The 26,442-nt window shown below is 42.1% G+C and overlaps 1 protein-coding gene across 3 annotated transcripts in view; it reads left to right on the top strand.

Moving 5' to 3' along the window:
* PLCE1 (phospholipase C epsilon 1) overlaps positions 1-26,442 on the top strand; it is a 336,545-nt gene that overhangs the window by 290,625 nt on the left and 19,478 nt on the right. For all 3 annotated transcript variants that reach the window (XM_056802299.1, XM_056802305.1, XM_016433427.2), the window contains exons 21-28: positions 511-632; positions 8,064-8,181; positions 16,336-16,467; positions 18,788-19,075; positions 21,203-21,366; positions 21,906-22,167; positions 23,004-23,119; positions 24,815-24,943. In XM_056802299.1, the coding sequence (XP_056658277.1) occupies positions 511-632; positions 8,064-8,181; positions 16,336-16,467; positions 18,788-19,075; positions 21,203-21,366; positions 21,906-22,167; positions 23,004-23,119; positions 24,815-24,943 (1,331 nt within the window). The remainder of the gene's footprint in view (positions 1-510; positions 633-8,063; positions 8,182-16,335; positions 16,468-18,787; positions 19,076-21,202; positions 21,367-21,905; positions 22,168-23,003; positions 23,120-24,814; positions 24,944-26,442) is intronic.

Below are 26,442 nucleotides of genomic sequence, written 5' to 3'. Positions count from 1 at the left end.
AAAGTATTAGGATACAATATACATGACACTAAAACCATTTTCAACATCCATTAACTTACTTAAAAAAATTAATAAACTCAGTGAAGAGAGGCAGAGTTGCATAGTGGTTAAAAAGCTGGTCTTAGTCCAGGAAGACCCAAGTTCAAATCTTGCCTCTAACACATACTGGCTATATGACCCTGGGAAGTCATTTAACCTAACAATAAAACCCCCAGAGCACATATTGATTTGCATTGATTTAGGAAGTTTCCTTATTGGAAGTTCCCCATTTCAGTGAAATCAAAGGTAATTTTTTAAAAGAAAACTTTTTAAAACTTTAGTACCAAAAAAAATCATTCAGTCCTATTTATTAACTGGAATATTTTGATATTATGGCAACCCCACGTATTTTCAAACATTGAGCATTTTTGCTCTCTGTAGATATGGCCTTTACATAAAGTAGGATCTCCTGTGGAACCATAATCATTTAGTTGTGGTACAGTCATTGAAGGTATTTTAATCCATTTGCAGACAATATTCTGGAAGACAGACCTGAAAGTAAATCAGCAGGTGACAAACTACAGTTTGAGTACAATGAAGAAATTACCAAGAGGATAAAGAAAACAGAGAGCTCTGTTGGCAACAAAGGAAAGGTAGTATAATTATATACTTTCCCTTTAGCTGAACTTTGGCATTAAAAAAGATTTCAACCTCTCAGCATTCATTAGTTGTCATAATGATGTTAGGCTCTGGGTTAGGCCTGAGATGACGAAAACAAGATGCAGCCTCTGTCCTTAAAGAGTTTATGTTCTACTGGGGGAAAAGAAATTTATATACAAATATGTGCATACTGAAATACTGAGGATCTACAGAATAATTTGTGCGAGGGGGAAATGAGACACTAGCAGCCCCTGGGATCCTAAAGCCCTCCTGAAGGCGGTGGCTTAGAGAGAACGTTTAATGTAAGACAGGAATGGAGGTGAGAAGTATTCCAGGCTTGAGGCACCCACTGGGTGGAATGTTCTATTTTAAGGAACACCAGGTAAATCAGCTTAGCTAGATGGCAGAGGAAATGGAAGGGAAAATGTATGATAAACCTAGAAATGGAAGCTAGAACAAATTTGTGAAAGGCTTTAAATGACAAAGTTTGTATTTTATGCTAGAGATAATTAGAAGCCCTTGAGCTTCTTGAGCAAAGACGTGACTTGGACCACTGTGTATATTGTATATTCTAGATTATTGCATATAATATGCAATATAATGGCTTACTAGGACCAGGTTTGATCTCGGAAGTCAGTTTCTCTTTTTGCTATGTTATCTCCAGGAAAATCCCCAAGTATATTCATGGTTTAGTTCATTTCTAGCATAACATGTTTTGAATGTCTTACTCACAATGTTACTGTTACTGTAGCTTTAAGAGCAAGATATAAGAGAGATGAGATATTGTGAAAAGCTGTGTGTTGTTGAGAGTTTTAAAAATCATTTGGGAAAAATAGAATAATGTGAATTCTTCCTATGGAATCAAGGAAAAGGTGTGAGTTAAATCTCTGATCCATGAGGATTTACAAGAGCTCTTTATAGAGGAAGGAGGTTAAGAGAAATTTATTACTTGTTTAACTTTTAACTTTTAGGTTATACAGAATTTTTATAAAAATAAGTCTATGAAAAACAGGTGAAGAGCTGGAAAGTGTAGTATATTTTGGAAATACTATTTCTATGAGAAGAAAAAAGTGAGGAGAAATATTAAACTTATTAAAAGACTTCAGTCTGTATTTGGAGTAAATTGAATGGAATAAAACTTAACGTCTTACTCCAAGAGGAGTCATTATATTGAGGTTTTAAAGTGATTTAGGATGGAATATTGGTCCTAGCTAAAATATTTTAATTTTATGTACATGCATCTTTTTATTGCTTTATCATTACTTTTATTTTATTATGTTTATTATTATTTTTATTAATAAATTATGTGTATTTAATAATTTTAAGGTTGAATTATAGGTAAGTAAAAGTTATTGGCATGAACATTGTACCCCCCCAAACCATGGAAGTGTTTCAGGCAAACTATAAGCAGTGAAATTCCTTTGCTCCCTTCTATCCTTGTGACTCCTAACCCAAAAATATCTGATAACTCCTATAAGACCCTGAAAGAATTATCCTCCTTGGATCATCCTTTAGATTCAAGATGGACAGAGAGATACACCTCTAGGCTATGCCTTGGTACCATCAGGTTGTATCTAAGACATCTACCTGTTATGTCCCCTAAACTATGAGGGTCACCCTTATGTCTTCAAGCAAACCTACCCCCTGCCCATGCCTCGGTGCATACCACTCTGGAGACATGTCTTCAGCGTGACACAAAGTCACGTCTCCACTGTTGTAAAGAGTATAAAGACCCCAGAAATCGTGTCATCTGGGAGAACAGCTTTTCCACCCATGCTGTTCCAAGGCAGACCTCCTGGCCAGATGCAACATTACCTTGTAAACTAATAAATTTCTCTTTTTATTTTTAAGCTATGTTTCATAGTTTTGCGTCCTTGCAAAAGGTACCCTTCCCCAATCCTGGGGATTTACCTCAAGCCCCCCCTACAACATAACTTAGGGAAGAAGGTTTCTCCTTTTATTATAAAACTAATATTTAATGAACTTAAGTGAGGCTTAAGATGAAGAATGAATGAATGAATGAATGAATGAATGAATGAATGAATGAATGAATGAATGAAAAAGACAGTTAAGTTGGAAAAAAATCTTTACAAGTTTCTCTGAAAAAGGTCTTATTTTTGAGATAAATAAGGAATTAGTTAACATTTGTAAGAATAAGAGCCATTCCCAACTGGTAAATGGTCAAAAGAGAACTTGTAATTCTCAAGAGAAGAAATCCCAAGTTTTATATAGTCTTACGAAAAAAGGCTCCAAGTCCCTAATAATTAGAGGAGTGCTCATTAGAGGCCCCTGAAATTCCACCTCGTGGCTATTTGCTTGACAAAGTAATATCAAGAGGATAAGATAAAGTGTAGGGTAGGAAGCTGAGAAGTTGGGTGACCTCCAAGTAAGTGTGGAAGGACCTCATTTAGCCTTGTTACATCTGAAGGCATCACAGGCTCCCTTTATAGCCTAAACTCTAGGTTTCCCCAAATGCGGGCAAAGGGATCCTGATCTTCAACACAGGCACTCAAGGTATAGGAGCAGTATTGGATTTAGGGTAACCTTTATCACACCCACAGAAGATGCCAACTCATAAGAACTCGTGAACAGCTATAGAAAACACAAAGCCAAGTCAACAACTTACCATGTGCCCGGCATTGGGCTAAGTGCTAAGTACCCACATGAAGGGCAGTCCTTCCCATCAAGAGTTTACATTCTAAAAGGGGGACTGAGAGGGGTTGGAACAAGGTGTCTGCATGGCTGCCTGGCTCTTTCCTTACCCAGCACTGCCTGGTCAGGAGAAGGGGCCTCGGGGCAGAGGAATCCTTCAGGGAGGGGGTCATGGCGGCAAAGAGATATTCCCAGGGAATCCAAGGAGAAAGGGAGGTGAGCCTGGAAAGGCAGCGAGGACTCCAACTGTTCGGGAACTTCCCTAGAGAGGAGCTGAAGTCCCCGTTGCTCTGGGCGATCACCAAAGCTTCTGATGAAACCTCTCCTCCCACCGTCTCTTCCTGACCCCTGGGTGCGCTCGTCCCTGGGGACAGATCCCACAGGCTCCTCGGATCTCTTCTCATCTTCTCCTTGGAGCAGCCAGGATGTTCAGGGCCACTACTATTTGGGGGACTAAGCCCGGGATCTGGGCTTTCCCCATCACATAAACAGACTTGTGGAGCTGCTCCCCGAGCCTTCTCCTTCCCGTTGGGGCTCCCTCTGAGGAACAATACATCAGGCAGATGCGGCAGTCTCTTCCAGCACAGTGTTTCCAGGAGTCCTTTCTGTCCTTTAAGGATCACTAAATTCTCAAACTCAGGGACTCTCTAAATTGAGGGCAAACACTCATGTGCATGTTCTTAGGGGAAGCTCTCCTATTGCTTGCTGCACCCATCTCCTGAGCCAGGAAGACAGGCTTTTAGTTCTGACTTGGGCTCCAAAAACAAACAAACAAACAAACAAACAAACAAACAAACAAACAAACAAACAAAAGCAGCTGGAACCGGAGGTCTGGGAACTTCCTAGAGGTACCCTGGAAATGTAGATGCAGGGTGCCCTGTTCTTCAGCGACAAGTCCTAACAAGTGGCTTCTGGGCCTGGGGTCCACTGTGACAGATGTCTTCTGTCATATGCATGGTTCTGTCCCAAAGGGGAAAGGATGCCAGCTCCACAGCTCACATCCCGTGAGGAGACGTGCTTTTGGTGGCTACAGAGGCCTTGTCCATGATCAGGACTTGACTGGAGAACTCACCAAATTAGTCAAATTAATCCCCTGATCAAATCCTACCCGTTACAGAGATTGTTGATAACTTCAGTTATCAATTCTAACTAACTGATGAGGTCAGAAGCCAGATTACAATAGGTTGTGAAATGAGAAGAGAGAATAGTAGATGGGCTTCTTCTGGGAGTTTGTGAAAAAGGAGGTAAGTATAGGACAATAAATTGAGTGGATGTTAGGGTCAAATAAAGGTTTTTTTAAAGATGAGGAGATATAGACATGCTTACAGGCAACATGGAAGGATACCTAAATGAATCCATCTTAAAAAGAGAAATTGAATAATCCATCCATGAGCTCCCTAAGAGAAAGATACTCAGAGTCAGATGGATTTGCAATTCTACCAAACATTTAAAAAATAATCCCAATACTATACAAACTATTTGAAAAAATAGGTGAAAAAATCCTGCCAAATTCCTTTTAGGCTAGAAATATGGTGCTGATACCTAATCCAAGAAGAGCAAAAACTGAGGAAGAAAACTATGGACCAGTTTTCCTAAGGAATATTGATGCAAAAAATTTTAATAAGATACTGGCAAGGAGATTACAGCAATATATCACAAGGATCACACTTTAATCAGTTGGAATTTATTCCAGGAATGTAGGACCAGTTCAGTAGTAGGAAAACTATCAGCATAATTGACCATATGCATAGCAAAACCAACAGAAATCTTATGATTATCTCAATAAATGCAGAAAAAGCTATTGATGAACTAAAATACCCATTCTTTATTAAAAACACTAGATGCCATGGTCAGGGTCCAGCCTCACTTGCGACTCCAGGGTTCCCGACATGTGGCGAACAATCAGTCAGAATAAATAAAATAAAATAAATAACAAATGGAAGACAGCTTAATCATTATGACCATGGGATTGCTTTGCATCTCAGCTGCTCCGACATTCCCAGGCCTGGGATTTATTTTTATACCCATTTTCTTGGCATACAAAATCAAAGAGAGAATCGGAAAAGTGCTACATTAACTTCTAACAAATCACTTGATTGACATTCTGTATTTTTGTATTGGGATTACAGACAGAATACAAGATAAATGATTTCATCACAGGTGGCTTACTTGGGAGTTTGAGTTACTGATTTGTGTAATTGAGTCACTGAGGCATACTGAAGCTTAGTATACCTGTACTTTACCTGTACGTATTGTATGGGCCTCTATGATTGATTTGTGTGCTGGCTTCATGAGAAAGTTTTGAGCTTGGTCGGTAGCTGTGGTTTTGCTGGTAATTATGTACCTAAGTAAAAGTTAATCCATGATAGTCTTTTGGGGATTGGGTTTAAGGGTCTGATCTTTTGGTGATGTTTTGGGGAATAAGGGTACAGGTGTTTTGCTCTTGCATTATTTCTTTTGAGACTAGGGGGAATAATAATCATGTCAATTCATAGGTAAGGGGCATTGATGAAAGAGGTCATGCAAGGGGGATAGAGTGGGCAGTCACATCTTTCCAAGGACCACTCTGTGGTCTCCCTAGCTACCACACGTGACTGTCAAGGTGTCGTGGTCTGATGGCCCCCAGCAAATGGAGAACTTAGACATAAATGGCACTTTCCTGAAAATGATAAATAGCATCTATCTAAAACCATTAGAAAACATGATCTGTAATGGGGAATCTTCCCAGTAGCATTAGGGATAGAATAAGGATGCCCATTAATACCAAGTTATTCAGTATTATACTAAAATGCTAGCTAAAGCAATTAAAAGAAGAAAAAGAAATTAAAGGAATTGGAATAAGCAATGAGAAATAAAACTCACTCTTGTACATCTTGATGGTATGCTTGGAGATCATAGAGAATCAACTAAAAAGTAGTTAAAATAATTAACAATTTTAGCAAAATTGCAATTTATAAAATAAACTCACATAAATCATTAGGAAGTCTATGTATTACCAAATAAGCCCTGTAGCAAGAGATAGAAAATTAAATTGCAGTTAAATTAACAGTAAATAATATAAAATACTTCAGAGTCTACCTAATTTACACAATTACAAAACACCTTTCACACAAATAAAGTCAGATCTAATGATAAATAAAAATATTAATTGTTCATGCATAAGCTGAGCCAGTATCATAAAAATGACAGTTTTATCTAAATTAATCTACTTATTCAGTGCCATACCAATCAAACTATGCAAAAATTATTTTATATAGAAAAATAATAAAATTCATCTAAAAGAAGAAATGGTAAAGAATATCAAAAGAATCAGTTTTTAAAATGTGAAGAATTGTATCCTAACCATACCAGATCTCAAACTGTATTGCAAAGTGGTAATCATCAAAATAATCTGGTACTAGCTAAAATTGATGGATCCAGTGGAATAGATTAGGTACACGAAATATAGCAGCAAATGACCATCATAATTTAGTGTTTGATAGATACAAAAATTCAAGATTTAGGGACAAGACCTCACTATGTGACAAAAAAATGTTCTGCAAAAACTGGAAAACAGTATGGCAGAAACTACACCAAGATAGGGTCAAAATGGGTACATATTTAGACATAAAGGGTTATATCATAAACAAATTATGGTATCATGGGTAAGAGAAGAATTTATACTATAGAATATAAAATGGATGATTTTGATTGTATTACATTAAAGAGGTTTTGCATTAAAAAAACCCAAAGCAACCAAGAGAACTGGAGAGGAGGAATTTTATAGCAAGTATCTCTGATAAAGGCCTCATTTGTCAAATATAAAGAGAACTGAGTCAAATTTATAATAATACAAAGCATTCCCCAATTGATAAATGGTCAAAGAATATGAACGGTTTTCAGATGAAGAAAATCAGCCATCTATTGTCATGAAAAGGTGCCCTAAATAACTAATGACTAGTTAAATTAAAACAACTCTGAGTATTACCTCACACCAAGTAGACTGGCTAATATGACAGGAAAGGAAAATGATTAAGTGGTGGAGGGGATCTGGGAAAATAGGGACACCAGTGTACTCTTGGTGGGGTCATAAACTGATCCAACCATTCTCAGTTTTTAGATGGAAGAAGCATGAAAGGAAGAGGTCTCCAATGAAGGAAAGTCTTTGATAAAAGGAAATAGAGTTGGATTGTAATTCAGATAAGAGAATTATTAGTGGTATCAGGGATGTGGGATGAGTTTTCTTCTCACCAAAATTAGGCTTTTACATTCCAGGTGTCCTGTGCATGGCAGATGGTAGCATCAGATCTCTTTAAAATATAAAGAAAGGAAATTGGGTCTTTTATCAGCAGCTGTTCCTAGAGATGAGATCCTGATTGCAAGAAATGTGGTAGATCTGAGTTTTTGAAGCAAAAACCTGGTGTTGGAGACTCATTTGTAACAGTTTTGTATTTGTAACATCAGGAGGCAGAGTGAACTGAATATTCAAAAAAGGATGTCAGTCTAAAATAGTCTATTTTTCCAATCCCCCTGGCTAGACCCTTGAGGCAATTCTTGATGATTCCATATTCTTACCCCTCTATAGATACCTACCTACTCTGTAAAAAAAGTAAGACACCCCACTTATCCAGTTACCTTATATGAATAGAGGATTAATACTGTAGACTTGCCTGTGATTATATTATTAAAAATCAAAATGATCTAGTTATTAGAAATTTTTAATTATATAAGATAAACAACAGAGTACTTTCAAAACTTTCAATGTAAAATACTATTATTTTATCATTTAATAGGTGTATGACATGGAACTTGGTGAAGAATTTTATCTCCCACAGAATAAAAAAGAAAGTAGACAAATAGCCCCAGAGCTTTCTGACCTCGTCATCTACTGCCAAGCTGTAAAATTTCCAGGTAAGACTAATCACTAAAGACCAATTGTATTCCTTTAAGAAACTAAGTTTTTAAACATTTATTCTTCTATTTCCGTCCTTATATGATTTGGCTTAATTGGGATTCTCAATAAGCTTTCTATTAAGCTGTTTTTTCTTCCACTGCCTCTTTGTTTTATGAAATGACATTGCTCATAATTTTCCACTATATTAATGTTCCCTTGGCTGTCATATTCTTCCACTTGGCAAGGAGATCAAGTTTTTCTGGCCAACATGGATTCTTCTTCTTTTTTTTTTAATATTTAACTTTTTTTTTTTTAGAGTTCTCCCTTCCAGCCCTCCCCCCCCCATTGCAAAGGCAAGAAAGGTCATATGTTATACATGTGAAATCATGCAAAACATTTCCAGATTAGCTGTGTTGCAAAACAAAAAAAAATTGAAAAAAATTATTCTTCACTGCATTCAGACTGTCAGTTCTTTTTTTCTATAGGTGGATAGCATTTTTCATCCTAAGTCCTTCATAATTGTCTTGGATATTGTTTTGATCAGGATAGCAAAGTCATTCATAGTCGATCATAGAACAATATTGCTAAATATTTCCAAATAAATATTAAAAAAAAAAAAGATAGGTTCAGATTGGTTGGATTCATTTGTGAATCTTTCTGGCCTTGGGATTTTGTCTTAGGGAGGTCAGTGATGGTTTGTTCAATTTCTTTTTTAAGATGGAGTTATTTAAGTATTCTATTTCCTCTTTTGTTAATCTGGGCAGTTTATATTTACTGGGGGTTTTTTCAGAGCTAGTTCTAGGAGTCTGTAAGTTTCAGGTGCTTCCAAGGTGGTATGATCCAAGGAGAGATGCAGCTCACGACTCTCCTGACTTGTGCTCCGGTCTTTACTCAGAAGGATCCTCCCTCCCTGGCAGCCTCAAGAGCTAATTCTCCTCTCTGCCTTGGAACTGTGACCAAGTCCTCTGCTCCCTTGTGAGTGGCCACAAACATTCTCAAAGAATTGATTGTATTTAGGCAACTGATTGGGAAACGATTCCCACACTGAGTCATTACTTTCCTTAAAACTAAGTGCGCTTTCATGATGTAGACAGCATTCACTATATCCAGAGCTTTCTACCTCATTTCTTGAAGAAATTATTAATGATATTTAGCTAGAATGCTTCTTTATAGTCTAAAAATTTTTGAGCTCTCTCATTCTTCCAATGTATATTTCACCATCCTCCCCATGTCCAATTTTGCACTGACATCATCGAGTATGGAAAAACATGTTGGTTTTAAAGGTCCTGTCAAATCTGTTTAATATTTCTCTACATCTTCATCTTCTGCTTATGTTTCCTGTATCTTAAAAATATAGCTACTCGGGGGCAGCTGGGTAGCTGAGTGGATTGAGAGCCAGGCCTAGAGATGGGAGGTCCTAGGTTCAAATCTGGCCTCAAACACTTCCCAGCTGTGTGACCCTGGACAAGTCACTTGACCCCCATTGCCTAGCCCTTACCACTCTTCTGCCTTGGAGCTAATACACAGTATTGACTCCAAGACGGAAGGTAAGGGTTTTAATTAAAAAAAAATAAAATAAATAGATAGATAGATAGATAGATAGATAGATAGATAGATAGATAGATAGATATAGCTACTCTGCATTGCCCATCCCCCTTCCTTTTTCCTAAGAACTTTCTAGAATGTGGAACCTATCTTTTCATCCCCCACTTTTCCACCACAAATATTCTCTTTGCAATCAAGATTCTTTTCTCTTGATTCACTCAACCTAAACTCAAAGGTTACCAATGACCACCTCTTCATTGAATCTAATGGGGTTTTTTTCCCCCTTAGCATCTTTCTCAGAGCCTGTGTAATATTTGACCATATACCTTCTTGGAATCATTTCCTTGGCTTCCATGATATTTTGCTTTATTGTTTCTCCTTGCTTTTGTGACCGCTTCTTCTCTCTTTTCTTTACTGGTTTCTCTTCCACTTCCTAACTGTGATGTTCCCCAATGTCTCTGACATCTGCTCCCACTCTTCCCTCTGGCTCACTTACTTGGTAAACTCCTCATCCTTAAGATTTCAGTTATTAACTCTAGGCAAATGATCATCATGTTAATCACCATCTTGACTCCAATCAAGGTGTCTCATTGCTGCCTACAGAATCTCTCTGCTTGGCAGGGGGTGCAAGGTGGTACAGTGGATAAAGTTCAGGACTTGGAGTTTAAAAAATCTGAGTTTGAATATTGTCTTTAGTACATACTAGCTCTGAAATAAATCACTTAAACTCTCAGCCTCAGATCCCTGCAAAGTATAATGATTAAGAGTGTCTATTTTATATATATATATATGTGAGGATTGTTTAGTTAGCATATGTAAAGCACTTTGCAAATATTAAAGAGCTATAAAATGCTAACTATTAATATTATTATCATCGTGTCTTGCTATAACTTAAAAATCATTATTACATCATAAATTAAATTTGTCATTTTTTTCTGAAACCAGCTCCCCTTTAAATGTCATTTATATCATTGGCCCTCTCCTCTCTCTTCTAGTCTGGTATATTTCATTTGGTATCTTTGATCTTTCCTTCTTCTTCCACTTTAACTAATCTGTCCCCAGTGCCCTTTTGTCCCCTTCCTTAAAATGTCTCATTAATTTGTACTTTTTTCTTTATTCCCACTTACCAGGCAGTCATCATTTCACTTTTGGATTATTATTATAATTCTTCTCCTTGGTGATCCTGACTCTGGTTTCTTTTGTCATTAATATGATTAAAGCATAATCATCCTAAAACATTCACTCACCTAGATAGTCAAGAACTCTGATGGTTCCCTATTGTATGTAATATTGAGTCTAAACTCTTCTATTTGAGTTTCATATCCTCTATGAAATGGCCTTGTCCCATCTCTTCAACTCATATACAACTAAAACCCAATATCTAGTCTCTCTTGTCAGACAGGGGTCTGCACTATCCCCTACTAACAGTTGCTCTTGCTTGCATGCCTTTCTTTGTGCTCTTCCGTCCAAGCTTCTGCCTGTGTCAGGCTCATTCATCTTTAAGGCCCAGCCCAAATTATACCTTATCCTCAAAATGTTCTCTGCCTTCTCCAGACTTCATTACGGGGCCCCACATTGGGAGCCAGATATTGGGACCCACCACGGAGTCCTATATTATTTATCTGTGGGTGGGTGACCCGAGAAGGAAATTGGAGGCTAGAGGAATATGGATGAGAGATAGATAAGGCCGTCAGGGCAAGAGACTGAGGAATAAAGACTCAGAGACCACAAGTTAAACACCTGAGGAGTTGCGAGCTCCTCTATAGATACCTCTGTAGTGAAAGATAACAGAGTGGAGAAAGTTTAAGTATGAGGCCCAAGAGACCCTGCGTGGAGCACAGGACTCCGGGACATCCCCCATGGACCAGGCGGAAAAGAGATTAATGGGAGATGTGCGGGGCAGCTGTGCTGCATCAGTCAGGCAGACACGAGGAACATAATAGGCCACAGCAAGATCAGGATTGTAAGAGGCAGGAGGGAGAGCAAGAGGTGGAAGAGAAGAGGAGGCTCGCACACGTTCCCCAGCCTTTATTGGGGACCTTGGGAATGTCAAGTGGGAGGTGATTAATGAATACGTGACATGATATAGGTTTTGACATTGGTAGCATTGACAATGAGGGAATCACCGAGGAGAGGATTAATCCAACCCGCGCTGTGTAAATGAATGGAGTCCCAGCCAGGACACTGGCTGTCAACACCCAGCCCAGGAATTTGCTTGTCCTTGGCACTAGTCCTTTGGACTGTCCTTTTCCATACAGTGAACATTAAGTGATTTGACCATGTGTCCGGTAATGAATATACAGGATACGGTATCAATACATCAACCATACTTCCGAGATGCTAACATGCCTGGTATGCTACTCCTAGTATGATGATCTTCAAAAAATTTCATCACGTATCCCTATTAGCAGAAATGATTTTGAGCACGTACTCCAAATGTGTACATATTTATACATTTTTTCAAATACCATTATACTAATTATCTAATATAGATTAGAAAACTTGCATAAAATTAGAACATTTTTAAAGGATGAAATAAAAATTAAATATTTGAGGCTAGAGTCAAAAGGGAGCCTCTAGAGTTTATTGAGAAGGGAAGTGATATAATATGATCTTTAAGCAAATTTCTTTGTTAGTTGGGTTGAGAATGGATTGGAAAAGAAAGATTTAAGGGAGAGAGACTGTGAGGACTAATACAGATTAAACAAGGATGCTGGCTATGTGAGTAGAGGGAAGAGGTCGTCTACGAGAAATGTTGAGGTAGGAATAGTAAAATTGAGGTCCTGATTGTGTGTGAGAGAGACAGACACCAACAGAAACAGAAAGGGAAAGAGACGGAGACAGACAGAGAGAGAAGGCAAGCATGACACCCAGGATTCAAGCCTGCATCCCCAGCATAGGGTGTAAGGAAGTTCAGGAAGAGGATAGATAATACAAAGAGCCCCCCTCCCCCAATCATGCCCTCTCTTTCTCCCTGAAAATAAAAGGGTGGGTGCAGGGCATTTGCCAGACCTAGCCCAGGAGACAGGAGGATGGAGCTCCGCTGTGTCTGTGTGTATGCTGGGCTTCCAGTGCCAGCGGAGGGGGGAAGACCAGGGTGTATGGAGGGACAGTGGGTGAAGGGGTGGCTTGTGAAGCTGGAGACAAGCCTGTTATAGATGGACTGGCGTCCCTCTATCATTTTCTTTTTTTTTTAAACCCTCACCTTCCATCTTGGAGTGAATACCGTGTATTGGCTCCAAGGCAGAAGAGTGGTAAGGGCTAGGCAATGGGGGTCAAGTGACTTGCGCAGGGTCACACAGCTGGGAAGTGTCTGAGGCCAGATTTGAACCCAGGACCTCCCGTCTCTAGGCCTGGCTCTCAATCCACTGAGCTACCCAGCTGACCCCGCCTCTATCATTTTCAAGGAGATCACAGCTTATTCGTTTTAAGTTCATCCCATTGCATCCGCATAAACATTAATTTTCTTGGAGCCCAGAAATCCTACACCAGTCAAAGCCCTGCTTTGTTGGCGGGCTGATCGTTTTTAATGAGCCATTTGAGTCACAAGTATACGCTGTCAGAGCTGTAGGAGGCTAGCCTGAGAGCGGACGAGTCGATGCATCGGAAAGAAGCAAACTTAGCTGCTCCTCACACTCATCTTTGTGGTCTCGGCTCTGTGACAAGGAAATCCCTTTAAAAGACTGATATATATTAATTTAAGGTCGCCAAGGAATTCAGCTATGTAATTCCTAAATGAAAACTCAAGTCAGCAGTCAACCTTTTATGGAGTTTAATTACAAACAGGAGGAAGAAAGGAATTAGAGAGAGAGAAAAGGGAGAGAAGGGAATAGGGCTTAAATACCCCTTCTGTTTAGGCTGGGCCAAAAGGCCCAAGCCCTTAGATAGCTGGGGCAAAGAAAAGAGATCAGTCCCTATTACTCATGTGACCAAAATGGAGAAACAGTCTCAGAGGCCCCCACCTTCAGCTTCCTTCAGAGCAAGCTTCTCAGAGCACACTGCAACCACTCAGAACAAACTCCTCAACCACACCCTGAGTCTTCAGACCCCTCTATCTTTAAGGAAACCATCCAAGTTCCCTCCCCTCAGTCCTCACATCTACCAATCACTGTCCATCAATTTCCCTGTGCCAATGGAGGCTCTAGCTTAACCCAGGACCGCCCAGAGGTCTCTGGCTTTGCACATGTCTGTTGAAGGTCATATTTTCAAATAATTAAATCTTTGATCCTTTGCTACAGCCCTTCCTAAATCCTGTTAACCTGAGTAGGGTAGAGATTGGAATAATTAAATTTTGATCTATGCTGCAGCCCTTCCTCAATCCTGTTAGGACTGAGTAGGGTGGAGATTGATTCCAAGTATCTCCATTGTATCAATTCTAAAATCAATCATGACTCAAAGAAATTCCTGTTCTATGCTTAAGCCTAGGTCAAAGTCCTTTCCATTGTTCAGCAAAAGGTTTCTGTCCTAAAGTAATCTTAAGAAGGGAGGAGGAGGAACCTCCCATGCCAATGGGGTTCACATTCCAATAGACTATCAGTAAGAAATTTTCCAAGTATGAAATTTCCCAATGGTGAAATTTCCAACATTTATAAGTCTAAGGAATTTTAAGGTTTACAGCACACGGGTATCGGAGCTGGACAGATGGGTAACTCCAGCCGCCAAGAGACTGCAGTCACCCTTGCAGCCTTGGCCATGGACTTTTGTAGGAGACAGGGCCGGTGAAATGCCAGTCTTAAATGAAGAGACCCCGTCAAACTGAGGAGGATAGCTGTATGCTCTTGGCAAATTTAAGGACATTTCAGCAATTGAGTTTGCAGAAAAGAGATGGGTGGCTTTGAATTCAAAGAGGAAGTGTGAATCAGTGATAACCCCTTGTGGCTTACCCAGGTAGCCACACCTGTGATCAAAAATGATTTCTTGGGCATTCTAAAGTTGCTTTGCTCCTTATTTAATGTATTAGAATGTTATTAGTAATATTTTTTCTAAAATCCATACTTTTCTTTTAACATGTGCTCTAATCCAGTCTATTCTTTTTTTCAGTTGTATTTCCATTATAACAAAGCCAAAACTTTTCCTGTAGGTTGTCTCTAAATTTATAAACAAGTTGGCAGGAAAATAAGATTTGGTTCACAAAAATTTGATATTCACATAGTTTTAGGGAATCTGTTATACAAAGTAACTCACAAAAAAATTTTCACCTTAATTAGAGAATTCAGTGAAATGTCATTTGTACCATCTTCTAGAAAAGTTTTCTCTTTCAGGAAAGGTGACCTTTAAGCACAAGTATTATGATAAAAAGACACCTCCTTTCTAGCAGCCTTAGTAAGCATTTAATAAATGGGATCTTAAGTATAAGACCTTCTATGTTAGTATATACAAATTTTCTAGCACACTGATGTAAAGAAATGTGACAAAAGGATTTTTGACAGACTAATCCCAATAAAACCAATATTGATGGTTCAAATCCTAGATTTGCCACTTATTATCAGTTTGGCCCTAAGTAAATTGCTTATAACTTTTGTGAAAAGAAGGTTGGTTTCATCAGATTCCACTTCCCCCATTCCTTTCCTTTTCTCTTTCTATTTATTTGGTGCTTATACAATAATCCCTTCCCTGCCCCCCCTTACAACCCTGTCCTCAAAGGAAAAACAACCCACCTCAGGTTTTGCCATAATAAAACAAAACCAAAAACAAACTCATTCACATTGAGGAATTAATGGTACTCCCAAGTGTATTGCTCTAAGACATTTTTGTCTTAAAAGAGGACCAATTGAAGAGATTTAATTTTAAGGAATAGATTTCCAGTGATGGAACCTTAATGGAGCTATTTTGGGGGCAAAGATCTTCCCTAAGTCACCTCAAATAACTAGGAACTGTGTGTGTTTAAACCAGGTGTGTTTAACCTGACTAAGAAAAGATTGGGGTGGTAGGGCACTAGGAAGAGAGATGATTTCATTTGAAGAAAGGAATTTGATTTGTTCTAGACCCAAAGGATAGAATTAGGGAAAATGAGTGGAAGCTGCAAAGAAGCAATTTTATGCTCAGTATAAGGAAAAACTTCTTAATAATTAGAGCTGTCCAAAAGTAGAATGGGCTATCCCTCACCCCAACCCTGAGGTTTTGGGGTCCTCCACAATGGATATCATCAAACGAAGGTTGTATGACCACTCGTCAAATGTACTATAGAGGAGATTCTAATTTGTTTCCAGGCCAGTCAAGGGTCTTCTGAGTCTATTGATTATGCCAAAAAGAGGTGGGGGAGTGTGAAAAGTAACATAAAACAATCCATTCATTGGGTAATAATCCCCCAAATAAAAGTTATCTGTATTTCTTTTCTCTATTAGACTATTGTCAGTACATTATTTTGATATTAACGTAAACATTATTTGTGGCCATTCTATAATCACCATGCAGTTCCTTTCAATTTTTTTTAAATCATGGCAAAAGCTATTTTGTAATTGGCATCAATACTGTTATTAAGGTTGCTAAAAAATTAAATGTCAGCAGGCTTTACACATATTACAAGGGAGTAATAGTTACTTAAAATAAACATTAGTAGTGATGGAAAATGTTGAGTTCCTTTGCTTGCAGTTTTTGGCTTATTTATTTTAATTTTATGGGAACAGGACTGTCAACTTTAAACCCATCTGGCTCTAGCAGAGGAAAAGAAAGGAAAAGCAGGAAGTCCATTTTTGGCAACAATCCGGGCAGATTAAGCCCTGGGGAGACAGCTGCATATGCCAAAACATCTGGAAAAAGTAAAGTCAACTTTTTACCAATATCTTTACTTGATTCTGTATATTGATTGGATGGATCAAATGTTTTCCTGTTGGTAATCTTCACTTGAATGTTTAAATTGTTTTTTGTAATGAATGTTCATGTTGCTTGGGTAGATAATAAGCAAAAAAAAAGGAAAATAATACTGATATTGCAAAGAACATAATTTTATGGTTTTAGTTTCTTGAGAATCATGATAATTTGGCAGAGATGTTTTAGCAGTTTTTGCTGAAAAGAATATCAGAAAAATACTTGTTTAAAGAAAACCTTAGCAGTTCTATGAATTATAATCCTCATTTCATGTAATCCCCCAAGCTTTGTCAATTTGAAAACTTTTATTGTCCATTATTTTCATTTGACAGCAAATTAACCAATAAGTAGACTTTAAGTTGTATTTTGATACTTTTTAGTAACATGCCAGATTTTGTCTAAATTGGACAGTTTCTTCAGAGTTTATTTCAAACAAACAAATGTTTAAATGTTTCAGAGGAAAAAAACCTAAATGCTAGGCATTTCGTGCCATTTGGTTAAAAAAAACCAACTTCCTTACATGTTTGGTTATTCAATTTCTTATAACTTGTTAGAATTATTCTAAATTTCCTTCCAAAGTAAAAAAATTGTTTCAGAAAGTAAAAGGAACATTCTTTTTTGTCAGCATAATTACTTGTACTGTAACACCAAAGTCCTCCTTTACCTTATGACCTCCATTTTTCTTTCCTCAGCAAGTCCCTAGACTTAGTTCATTTGTATCTGTACTGCTAATACTTTTCCTCTTGTTCTTTTGTTGTTTTGTTTTGTTGTTGTTTGATCATGTCTGACTCTTCATTTGGGGTTTTCTTGGCAAAGAGACTAGAATGGTTTGCCATTTCCTTCTCTAGCTCATTTTACAGATGAGAAAACTGAGGCAAACAGGGTGAAGGGGCTTGCCCAAGGTCACAGCTAACTCGGAAAGATGAGTTTCCAGGCCACTCTGTCCACGGCACCACATCACTATCCCTTTTTACCAACTGGCTTATTCCCATGGAAGAGAACACAATCTTTTTTCATTTCTCCTTTCCTATTCCTTATAAGCAATTTGTGGTCCTTTTTTTTAGAGGATTTTGCTCCATTGTCTTACTTTAATACTTTGAAAATTCTGATATTTCTTAAGAGCATGAGCTCTTCTTCCCTCCCTTTCTGCTCCCTGCCTCCCCCAGTGAATTTCATGAGTAGTCGTTGCCTGCCCCCCCCCCGCCCCCATATATATAAAATCGTGGCCCCTGAATGATGTCTTTCCAAATCCAGCACGGCTGTGGCTCCATCTTTCCAGTTTAGGACATCCTCCCGACGCTCACACTCCCGAATCCCCAGGTCACTGCCGCACCATGACAGGAAACTTGTAGATGCAACTCACTGGGGTTAAAAGGAAGCTCCTCTGTGCGGGTCTGGGAGTGGCCTTGATTTTGTCCTGTAGGCAGGGCTGTCGTCCTCACTATAGTAGGTGCGTCTGATGGGCCAGCTGGGCCTGTGAAAGGGAGCCGGGGGAGCCTGGACCAGGTCCCCTCAGAGCCCAGCCCAACGGGCGGGGGAAGAGGAAGCTGTGCAGTGGCCCCCACCTATCCCTGGGATGAGCTATCCAAATGTATCGTTCGGCCACAGCCTCTCCATGTGCAAGGCCTACAATCATCCGAGAAGGCCAAGAGCAAGCGCATGGCACTGCGCACTTCCTGTCCCTCTTGGGCACTCGGGCCTCAGCTTTCTGGCTGGACCCCGTTCACCCTGCGTGTTTCTGGGATCAATGGAGCCGCGGGGTTTCTGGGCGAGGTCGATTTGGCTTAGCACCAAGGCTAGAGATTTGGGGAACCCCTGGAGACTTCATACTTGCACAAACCTTCCTCCTGAGTGAGCTGACTGAACGGTGGTCCTCCTTAGATTGAAAAAGACCCTTCGGGGCCCTTACCGCCTTCCCCAGGCCCCGAGCATCCTTCCCTGCCCTTTGAAAGGGGTCTCTGCCCTCTGGAGAGGGGCTCTGTCCGTCTATCCCCCCCCTCCCCCCCCCCCCCCCCCCCCCCGGTCTCCACGATCCCTGCCCTTCGCTCTAGGACCCTCTCAGATCCTCACCGCCTTTCCCCGCCTCCAGGGAGGCCTAGCAGAAAGAAGGGAGATGCTCCATGTCCCTGGTGGGCCTCCGAGTCCCCCTCCGGGACTTGCACTTTCTGGGCCCTGGGGGAGCCCCGTGCGTCCCTTTAGGAAGCGTGAACTCCCTCTCGTCCTCAGAACGGAGGCGTGTCTAAAGCGTGTGCTTCTGATTGTTGGGGGCAGGTGCCGGGGACGGCATGCGGCAGCCCTGGGAAGAAGCGGGGGCGCTCAACAGCCCGCCGTCCCTCAGCGCGCTCATTCGGACCCCGAAGTGTTACCACATCTCCTCCCTGAACGAGAACGCAGCCAAGCGCCTGTGCCGCCGCTACTCCCAGAAGCTGATCCGGCACACCGCCTGCCAGCTACTCCGCACCTACCCGGCCGCCACGCGCATCGACTCTTCCAACCCCAGCCCGCTCCTGTTCTGGCTGCACGGCATCCAGCTGGTGGCGCTCAACTACCAAACCGACGGTAAGGCTTCGGGGGCTTCCGGGACTCGTGTGTGAATGACGGAAAGCAGAGAACACGAGAGCCTGGAATGAGCCGCGGGCTCAGGTCCGTGGTCCGTGCCTCCTGGGCTTCCCCTCACTCCCCCTCCACACCTCCACTTCACACGGTCCCTCATGTCCTGCAAAACTGGGCGTAAGGGGGCAGCTGTAGCTCAGTGGATGGAGAGTCAGGCCTAGAGACGGGAGGTCCTGGGTTCAAACCTAGCCTCAGACACTTCCCAGCTGTATGACCCTGGGCAAGTCACTTAACCCCCATTGTCTGACCCTTACCACTGTTCTGCCTTGAAGTCAATACATGGAAGTGTTTCTAGGACCGAAGGTAAGGATTTTTTAAAAATGAGGTGACAGTTTCCTCCTCTATAAAGTAGAGTCAATGATGGTAGCCCCCACCTCCTGGGGATTTGTGGGGATCACAGAAATAATGAATCTAAAGTACTTTATAACTGTTAGCTCTTATTGTGATAATCCTAGTAGTTTAGGGAAGCTTTATAAAGGCTTTATTACCTCCATTGCCTCAAATGTCTCTTACTAGCCGGAGAGGGGCTTCCTTGTATTATCCCCTTTTTTTAGCTGAGGAACCCAGAATCATCATCATTAAAGGCAATGGTGGCATCCCGGTGTTAAGGGGGGGCCGGGGGGGAGACAGTGTTCCACTTGGCAGCGTACTTCCCCAGCTTGCCTCATGAAAGTTAGCACCAGCTCGACGCTCATCCATTGACACAGACAAACCTGAAGCATTTAAGTCTGTGAGAGGCTCAATAATCACGAAAGAATAACCAAACGGGCCATCGAAGCCCAAGGGAAGCCACAAGAATGCCAGACGCTGGTGACTGAGGGGACTGTGGAGTTCGTGTGATTGCACCTCTTCTTAAAATCTTAACCGGGGGCAGCTGGGTGGCTTAGTGGATGGAGAGCCAGGACTAGAGACCGGAGGTCCTGGGCTCAAATCTAGTTGTCATCTGACTTTTTATTAGATCTATTTTAATGGTACATATGAAACATCATACATTGGATTATCTGTGTAATTAAATGTCTGGAGTAAGAAAGGTAGTTAGGACAGCAACTATGAAATTAAATATGACAATAAAAGCAACAGATAATTCTGTTCTTGTTGAGTGATGTCTGACTTTTCATGATCCTATGCCAGTACTTTGGCAAAAACACGGGTGTGGTCTACCATTTCCTTTTACAGAGGATCAAGGCACACAGAAGGTAAGTGAATTGTCCAGGGTCACCCAGCTAGTAGGAGTTGGAGGTCAGATTTGAAGTCATGTCTTCCTGATTGCAGGCCCACTGGTTCATCCAGCCCGCTGCCTAATAAGAACAACAGTAAACATCTAATAGTTATAGAGTGCTCACGGTGTACCAGGTCCTGTGCCACGTGCTTTTCAAATATTCTAAGTTCTCACAACTCTAGAAAGTAAGTGCTATGATTATCCCTATTTTACCAATGAGGAAACTGAGGCAGACAAGTTAAGTGTCTTGCCCAGGGTCACACAGCCATTCAGTCTCGAGAGCTGCATTTTGAACTCGGGTCTTCCTGATGGTAATCCCAGCATTCTATCCACCGGGCCAGTCAGTACCTAGCTGACTTCTAAGTAGATTAGGGGTTTTTGTGGATCATAACATACAGTCTGATATGTTGTCTTTAAAGAAAAATGTTCTTTATATGCAATATTGGGCCTGCTAGTAGAAGTTAACTTAAAATTAACTTGAAGGCAATAAGAAAACCAGTTATTCTTTCCTACAATTCAGGATGTTGCAGGATTAAGTAACACTTCCACCGTAGGCAAAAAACGGGGAGGTACTTGACAGGGACCCAAAGCGTTGCTCCGCGCGCTGCTTGCTGCTTTCTTGTTTTTCATCTCAGAAGCAATCATGCAGAAGACAAAGCTGCCGCATCCCGCATCACTCATTTGCTTCCACAAAAAGGTTATCGCTGGCCACGTGAAGTGAGTCTCCGCCACCGGCCACGGCTAGACCCCGGCAGCTCGGGGCCTGCCCGGCAGTGGCGGGCACATGCGCCGAGGGGAGACGAGCGGCGGCCTTCTGCGCTCTTTCATCAGGGACTTCCTTTTTTCCCTTGTAGATCTCCCCTTACATTTAAACGCGGCCATGTTTGAGGCGAATGGTGGATGTGGTTATGTCCTGAAGCCCCCCATCCTGTGGGACAAGAACTGTGCTCTGTACCAGCAGTTTTCTCCGTTGGAAAGAGATCTGGAAAGCGTGGCCCCTGCGCTCTATTCTTTAACTGTACGTAGTCCTGTTAATACAAGTTAGAATTTTAACATCCTCTTAAAGCCTTTAAGGGAATCTTCTCGTCCTAGGACTTTGGTCCATCGTGTTTTCTTCCAAAGAGGATTTGAGCACCCTGATAGCGAGTAGAATTCTCTGGCTAGGAAAGAGAATTGTGCAAACTGTGTGCCTCCTGAAAGGCCGGGCTCTTGGTGATCCTTGTTTGTTACCCCTGGGGGCTTGTAGGGGTTCTGGGGACCTTTTGACTCAAATCTACCTCGGCATGAGCTCAATGTGGAGACTTCCCAGACTATACTTGGGGGAGGCTGTAGGAACCCCCAAAGACTGATTTTTTTTCCAGTTACACCAGACCCAGTTCCAGGACACTCGAGACCCCACAGCGTACAGCCTGGGGAGGGAACGGATGGGATCCCACCAGGGGAATCAGATGAAGCCTCGACAAACCCCCGAGGAGGAGCTCAAATGCGGACTCCGAGGGCAGGCTTTGTTTGGGGTCCCTCCAATCCTTCCTAACTCGGATCCTTCTCTTTACTCAGATCGTCTCCGGTCAGAACGTCTGTCCTGGAAACAGCACGGGCAGTCCGTGCATTGAAGTCGACGTCCTGGGAATGCCGCTGGATAGCTGCCACTTCCGCACGAAACCCATTCATCGGAATACTCTGAATCCCATGTGGAATGAGCAGTTTCTCTTCCGAGCTTATTTGGAAGATCTCCTGTTTCTTCGCTTTGCAGTTGTTGAAAACAACAGTTCAGCTGTAACGGCTCAAAGAATCATTCCGCTAAAGGCTTTAAAAAGAGGTAGAAGACAGTCCGTTTGCTTAAGCATCCACTGAGCACACCTCCAAGTCAAGGGTGATAGATAGATTTGCAATATCTTTTGTAGCGGGTGGCCTTTCTGACTCTGCAACAGACTTTGCAAATGTGCCGGGGTGGGGGGAGAGCGGGAGGGCAGGATGGAGCTCTCCCCCTCCAAGCAGAGCCCCTTCCGCTCCCCATAAGGGTGGTGGGACCTGAGCGAGAGTCGTTAAATGCCTCCCGAAAGTCCGGCCAGTGCTGGACGTGGGATTGGAGGCTAGCAATAACTGCAGGTAGAGACCCAGGAGCAGCCCCAGACAACAAAGCCGAGGCACGGGCTGGCCTGGTCCCATCTGGGCTCTTGTGTGAGTGGGCACAGAAGACCAGACACCCTTCCTGCAGAACTCCAAGGAAGTTCAGCATACAGGATTCAAAAGGATGGCTTTGCGGGGTGGGAGGCAGTTAATGCTATTAAAGCTGTTGGAGTAGGAAGGAATTTGTGTTGTTGTTCATTCTGGAAAATGGGAACCTTAAATGACCTGTCGGCCTTTAAAGCACTTTTTAAATTTTTTCCACTTTTTAATTTTTTCTTTGAGAATATTAAGAATTTTTGAAGGCATATTAATTCCTTTCGGTAACAAAGGCTAATTAATCCTCCTGCGTGGCACTAGATAGTCCCTGAATGGCTACACTTACACCCAGCAAAAAGGCCTCTCTGCAGGGCTAACCAGAACCAAGGCCTTCCCCAGTTCCTTTGGGGTTCCTGCTTTGGGAAAGTTGGCTCCAGACAGGAATGAATGTCTGGAGGACTCGTTTTCCCCCATTGTGTGTTGTTTTAGGATATCGGCATCTTCAGCTGAGAAACCTGCATAACGAAGTCTTGGAAATCTCCAGCTTGTTCCTCAACAGCAGGAGGATGGAGGAGAACTCGAGCGGCGGCGTGGCGGCATCTCTGGTAACTAAGTCAGGCTGTGAGTGCTGCGCGCTCACTGGTGTGTTGGAGCGCTTCGGCATCTCTCCCAGAGGCCCCTGCACGCACACACGCACGCACGGCTCTTTCCCGAGCCACACGGCGTCTTCTAAAAGCCATCCCCGTCACAGCTAGCAGTTAGAGTCCTTGCTCCGGGCCCTCTCATGGCGATTCTCTCCTTAGACCTTCACAAGAACCCTACAAGGGAGATGACAATGTGATCCTTGTTTGACAAGTGAGGAAACTGAGGCAAACGAAGGTCTAGTGACTTGCCCGGGTCACCCAGCTAGAAAGGGTCCAAGGCCTGTTTTGGACTCGGGTCTTCCTAAGGCCAGGCCCAGCCGCCGCTCTATTCCCTGCACCCTCCCGCGCTGGGGATGGGCAGCCACCTGGCGACTAGCCTCGGGGCCTCCATCTCCACACAGAAGGCACGGCTGGACCTCGAGGAGTCGCGCTAGAAAGGATCCGGGACCTCGCCGAGGCTGCTGGCAGACGAGGCCCCTTTTCTCGTGTCCACTGGGGCAGCTCCTCCTCGGGGTCCTTCTGTCCCTCCTTGCTTTCCTTTCTAAAGAGGGGGCTCCAGTGCCCACTGCCGGCCCTCGCCCAGCCTCTTCTCTGTAAAGGGGGAATAAGCGTGCCTCAGGCACCCGCCTCAAGCACTGTTGTGGAAGGCGCAGCCGAGGCCTGGACACACAAGGACTGACCCCCTGTGGGAAGCCTGCTGGGTGACGTCCCCTCCAGTGTGGGACCTGCATGAGGCAGGAGATGCCCGCAGGCTTCCACGCCGGAGCTGCTCCCCTACGCAGGCTGTTCCAGGGCTCATGGCTCCCCGCAGCCCCTTGGCGTGGGACGAGGAAGAGGGTGCAGCCAGGACAGGCGTCGGTTGACCAGACACTGGGCTGGAGATGCTTTTGGGCAGCTGCATCTAAATAGCCAAAAGGAAGGCTGAAGCCTGGGCTGGGCTGACCTCTCTCTGTGCCTGAGATCATGAGCACACGAGGGGAGAACACGCTTCTAAGAGAGATTGGCTCTCCTTCAGTAACTAGCACTGTGCTCGCCGTCCATTTGTGCTTGTTGGGTCAGTTTTTGATCCTGTCTAACTAGGACCCCATTTCAGGTTTTCTTGGCAAGAATACTGGAGTGTTTTTGCCAATCCCTTCACTAGTCCATTTTATAGATGAGGGAATGGAGACCAACAGGGTTAAATGACTTGCCCAGGGTCACATAGCCAGTAAGTGTTAGAGGCTGGGTTTGAACTCAGGAAGATAAAATCTTCCAGACTCCCGGCCTGGCGCTCTCTACACTGTACCACTTAGCTGCCATCCTGTACAGAGTAGACACTCAATAGATGTTTTTTGAATAATTGAATGAATAAATAAATAAGATGAATCAGGACAAAAGGGACTTGAGGAAGGAAGCCACCTTCTGGAATAAGAATAAAAGGCCATGCCTGCCCGGAGACCAGCATTTAAGATACTCACTTCTGAGTGTTTTCATTTCAGTGGATTTAAAAAACATGCTGTTGGAAGAATGTGCCATGCATTCTAATGATGAGTCATTGTAAGCATTACCTGGAAATTGTCTAAGTTATTTAGAGTAGAAAAGAATCTGAATTACTACACAAACTATATATATATTTATATATATATATATATATATATTCTATGTTCTATCTGACAGATGTTCAGCACGGAAGAGAGAAAAAGTCTGGAGACGCACAAGGTCACAGTCCATGGGATTCCAGGCCCTGAGCCTTTTGCTGTTTTCACAATAAATGAAGAGACTAAAGCAAAGCAACTTCTTCACCAAGTGAGTTCATGAAGCATTTGGTTGTGAGCATCTAATCCTCCCCTCACTAAATAAAGTCTTCCGCCTGTGCTTCTCTGGGGTATGAAGGTGTCTGCCATTCCCACTGTTTATGCCAGTAGAATGTAAGCTCCAACAAGCAAGCTGAGAATCTCAAGGGCCAGCCTGCCAATGGGGGGGATGGAGGGGGACACACGCCCACCCCAGCACATCAAAGCTTCCAAATGTTTGCAGAAAGAAAGTTTAAAAAGGGACGCCTCCATCTGTACTTGGAGCTCATCTGTTTTCTCTCTGAAGGTGGCTGACATTTTTCATCACAAGTCCTTTGGAATTGTCTTGGATCATCGTCATTCACAGATTTCACAGATCTGTACAGTATTGCTGGGACTATGTTCTCCTGATTCTCCATCAGTTCGAGGTCCTCCTAGATTTTTCTCAAACCATCCTGCACATCATGTCTTATAACACTAGAGTACACCATTATAATCATATGCCAAAGCTGGTTCAGCCGTCTCCTGGCTGATAAGCGTTTCCTCGATTTTTCATTTCTTTACCGCCACAACTCTGAATGCCTTTGGACAGAAAAGACTTTTGACTATTCTTCACTTGGGAATAGTTCTTATTTTTATGAATTTGACTTCATTTCCTATGGATTTGAGAAATGAGGTCTTTATAAAAAAAAACTTTTCTGAGATCATGTTTGCTTCCCCTGTCTTCTTTTACCTCAGGTGAAGCTTAATCAATTCTGCTCCTGTCCCTTCTTTTAATACTGTTTGTGTCTTTCTGTTTCAAGTGTGTCTCTTGTAAATAACATATTATTGGATTGTAGTTTCTAATCTGTTATACATTTCCCTTTTATGGGTGAGCTCATCTCACTTAATTTATAGTTGTGATAACTACATTTTCCTTTATCCTATTTACTTCTTTTTAAGTTTTTCTCTCCTTTTTACCCTGCACTTCCTCAAAAGTCTGTTTTGCTTCTGACTTTCCTCCCTTGATCTGCCCTTACCTTTCTCTTCACCTCTTCCCTTCCTATTTCCTGTTGGGTGAGTTAAGAGTTCTTTACTCGACTGAGTTTGTGTGTGTGTGTGTGTGTGTGTGTGTGTGTGTGTGACTTCAGATGACTCAGGTTCAAGCATTGTGTGCCCACCCCTATTTTCCCTCTACTGTAAAAGCTCTTTCCTTGTGCATGTCTTTTATATAAAATAATTTCCCCATTCTTCTTCCTTCTTCCTTTTCCCAGGTTATTCCTCTTTCTTGCCCATTATCTTTTTTGAGATTATCAAACAATTAACTAACTCCCATGCCCTTTCTTTATGTAGAATCCTTCCAATAGCCCTAATAAAGATAAAGTTAGAAGTTACATGTATCTTCTCAGAAATGTAAAATGTTTCATTTATTAAAGGTCCTTCATGATTTTTCTTTCTTGTTTACCTTTTATGCTTCTCCTGAGTATGTGTTGGAATGTCAGATTTTCTATTCAGCTCTGATCTTTTTATCAG

The sequence above is a fragment of the Monodelphis domestica genome, chromosome 1 (assembly GCF_027887165.1).
Source record: "Monodelphis domestica isolate mMonDom1 chromosome 1, mMonDom1.pri, whole genome shotgun sequence".
Lineage (NCBI taxonomy): Eukaryota > Metazoa > Chordata > Mammalia > Didelphimorphia > Didelphidae > Monodelphis > Monodelphis domestica.
The sequence above is the reverse complement of the archived record's forward strand: the minus strand, read 5'-3'. Positions and strand labels throughout refer to the sequence as shown.